The 3830-nt window shown below is 37.8% G+C and overlaps 1 protein-coding gene across 1 annotated transcript; it reads right to left on the minus strand.

The window, feature by feature from the left end:
- Positions 1 to 193: 193 nt before the first annotated feature.
- TM35_000031990 (vps53-like domain protein) lies at positions 194 to 2929 on the minus strand (the record flags this gene model as incomplete). The annotated part of the gene is made up of 1 exon (XM_029021966.1): positions 194 to 2929. The coding sequence occupies one exon, from the start codon at positions 2927 to 2929 to the stop codon at positions 194 to 196; it is 2736 nt and encodes a 911-aa protein (XP_028886512.1).
- Positions 2930 to 3830: the final 901 nt, after the last annotated feature.

Consider the following 3830-nt stretch of genomic DNA (forward strand, 5'->3'; position numbering starts at 1 on the left):
TTGTTTCTCTCTCTTTTTGCATATAAAATATGTCTCATATGTGTACACACACAAAAGCAAAAAAAAGAAAAAGTGAGAAAGAAAGCATAATGGAAAGAAAAAAAAAAAAAGAGAGAAATACCGATTACCTTATCTCCTTACCTTTATATATCGATCATCCACTCTGTGAAACTTCTTCTTCACACTTAACTCTCTACCTTGTTGCCCCAGTAGTACCACTACTATTGTTCACACTGCCATCCTTTTTAAATCCAGAAAGGAAATTTATATTCGTTGCGGTATTACGTGCCGCTTTCGCAAATCGCGAACCAAAACTCTCTTCCACTTGTCCCCGTTTAGATCCATCATTAGCCGTTGATGTTGATGTTGTTGTTGTTGTGTTTGCCGTGTTGGAATACAAAGTGGATGATGTTTGAAGAGCACCTCCACTACTACTACTATTAGTCCCAACAGCACTATTCCCAGTAGTTCCTCCGCCAAGGCCTACTAAATTGTTAAGAGCATTTGAAAATCCACTACCACTCGTGTGTTGTTCATTCTGTGTCGTTACTGGTGAAAAGAAGTTGGAGAGTTTCAATCCACCACTGGTGGTATTAGTGGTCGTTGCAGCCGACTGTGAAGAAGTGCCTGTGGCAATACCAAGAGAAGCCTCACGTTGTAAATCACGTTTGGTAGCCTCAATCACACCTCTCTTGGAGAGATTTGCAATCCATGAACGAACATCTTCTCTTCTTCTTCCTTTTAGTTCTACAAGTCGAACAAAGTTTTGTATAGATCGATCCTCTGGTAACATTGCCTCATAGTAAACATCCACAAACGTCTCTACAGAGGCATCCACTTGTAATACTTTAAGTGTACGATTAAGTCTATCAAACTCACGTCGAACAAGTTTCATATATCCTGTTAACAGAGTAGGAGCAAAACGATTAGGATCATTATAATTTGGAAGTTGTAGAAAATTACGTTCCAATGCGGCTGAATCAACTCGCATAAGACCCAAGGCAAACTCTGGTGGTAATCGACGCATACGATAAAGGGAATCTGTAAAGATAGGAATTACACTAGCCGCAACCTTATCAAGAAGAAAACGTAAAATAGAAGATGGAAGTACGGCTGCACATACGATTACCATATCGTGTAATACCGCACTCATAGATCGAATAAGATTAGATTCATCATGAATATCTTGATCCTCTCCACGACGATTTACAAATGCACCATTTCCATATTCCACAAGGAAAGGAGCCAAATTTAATTCTGTCCCTTGTACAATAGATTGAATAGCTTTACTATAGAGAACAGAGAAGGCTTCAGTAACGGTATCAAAACCAACTTCTTTTGCCGGTGCCTCTCCACGTACACAAACTTCTTCTCCAAGATCTTGACTGGTGGATTGACATAAATCGGCTGTATTTATAATAATACAGGCCCGACGCATATCTACTTTTGTCGCCGCAGGAGAAGGAAGAAGTGCCATAAGAGCTTCTGAAAAACGAATAAGATGTTTACGCCAAACAGCAGCCATTTCCAATAATACATCTTGTTGAGAAATACGAATAGTACGTTTTAAACTTTCTTTAATAAAAATAAAAAGATCTTCTGCAACAGGAAGTGTAGCACCTACCGTAATATCTGCATCATTATACCATCCACTTACAACAGATCCAGTAATAGAAGGATTGGTATTATTAGTGTTATTATTATGATTTATACTACTACTAGTATTACTATCCATATTAGTTTCTATTCCTATAAGAGGCTGTGAAAGTGCATCTCCCATTAATTTATCTTCATTATGTACAAAAAGATCCATATGCGCTTTAAAAGATGAAAGTATCATTCCATTATATCTATAATCTGGAACTTCACTTCTACCAGGAAATTCATCTTTCCATGCCATCATATGGGTAAGATCTCGTTCAATATCAATAGTTTTTTGAAGTACATATGTTAATACTACTACATCAATATTACCAGCAGCTTCACGTAAAAGATAATCAAGTTCTGCTTTCGTTCGAAGACAAAAAGTAACACATAATTCTTGTGGTACACACCAATGACGTGGAAATACATTAAGGAATAATCTTTCATTTTGTTCAAGAAGATTTCGAATATACACATATCTTCTCTCTGTACGTTCCAATTTCGCATCTTCTGAACCACGTTTAAAACGGGTTGAATATACTTCTAACATTTTTTCGATAAAATGATCACGAATTTTTCGTATACTTTCTTTTCCTAATAAATCTACAACAGCACAAGCCTCTGCCATTAAAGTTTCATCCAATGAGTCTAGAGAAATATCTCCAAATACAGTATGACGAATATAGTATTCCATTTGTCTACAAAGTTGTGCTTGTTTATCATTAATTTCTTTTATCTTTGGAATATCTTTCATACTTTCAAACATCGCACTATATTTTTGTGCTTCCATTAAGGCATCACGACATTGAATAAACTTTCGTCTTTCAAACGATGTTGACAAGACTTGTAATTGCAACATCCATAACTGCATGGAACGTAAAGTATTAATACTTGTGGTGAGATTGGTCTTTGCGGTATCCAATTCCCGAATATGTTGACACAATCCACGCACGGTATCTTCACTCTTCGCAGCCTTTGCTTTAATATCAGAGACCCGTTCATATAAGGCGGCCACCGCTCCTTTTGCATTCCGCAGATCTTTATCGGCTGTGGCGGCATTCGTGGCCTGCGCCTCTACGGCCTTCAGCAGATCACTTTCCGTCTGGGCGAGTCGATTGGTGGCCTCCTCGAGAAAAGAGGGAAGGGCCGCGAGACTCGCCTCGTTTGGGAAGCGCGCGTTGAGAAATTCGACGGGGTCAAAGTCGGGGGCGTCGAAGGCGTCGCGTGGGGGAAACACCGCCGCCAGCGCCTTTTCAACAGCCGCACTAAACCGCACCGCCGGCATTTCAACTCACACAGGCAAAGTCTTGCAAAATATATATATATATATATATACAGAGAGAGAGAGAGACTGAGGCTATGGGGGGTATAACCACTCCTTCTTTCTCTCTAGATATATATATAGATATTTGGGGTGAGGTGGTTTTTTTTTTTCTTCGTCCGTAACACCTGCACCTGCCACTAACTTTTTTTTGTTTGTTCTCTTTCTTTATTTTCCTCTTTCTCAGTGTGTATGTATGTGGAAGGAAATGAAATAGAAAAGAAAAGAAAGTGTGTGTGTGTGTGTGTAGGAGTATAGATAAATTGAGGATAATTAGTATGGTTAATAATATTACCAGAATATCCTGAACAATAGTAGTACGGATACAGAGTACGTTTTTTTTTTTTTTTTACTGTGTGGGATGCAGTATATATATTTTTTTCCCACAAAAAGAAAAGTGGAAGGGGCACATACACAAACACACACAGAGACAGATAGTGACGCACACGTATAAACTTTAGTCTGTTTACGTACGCGCACAGGTTCACACGCAGAGCGCCTTTCGAACAGATAGTAAAAACAAAATAAACCAACATGAGAGGCAAAAAAGAAAGAAAAAAAAAAAGAAAGAGAAAGAGTGAGTAAATATTATTGCGTAGAAACCATGTTTTACGTACTCATATACCTATAAGTATTTTTCTTTTTCTTTCTTTCTTTTCTTTTTCTTTTTTCTTCTTCTCTTGCCGGATTTAAGTAGTTAAATACGAATGTAAAAAGGGAAAACACACACACACAGACCGGGGGTATGTCTCTCTCTATTTCGTTCGGAAAGACTTACAATATTCCTCCTTATTCATACTCTTTTCAGTTTTCTTTTTCTTTTTTTTATACGTTATTTCTTGTTCTTTTCTTCTTTTTTTTTTTT

Source organism: Trypanosoma theileri (assembly GCF_002087225.1).
Source record: "Trypanosoma theileri isolate Edinburgh chromosome Unknown TM35_Tth_3_V1, whole genome shotgun sequence".
Classification (NCBI taxonomy): Eukaryota; Euglenozoa; class Kinetoplastea; order Trypanosomatida; family Trypanosomatidae; genus Trypanosoma; species Trypanosoma theileri.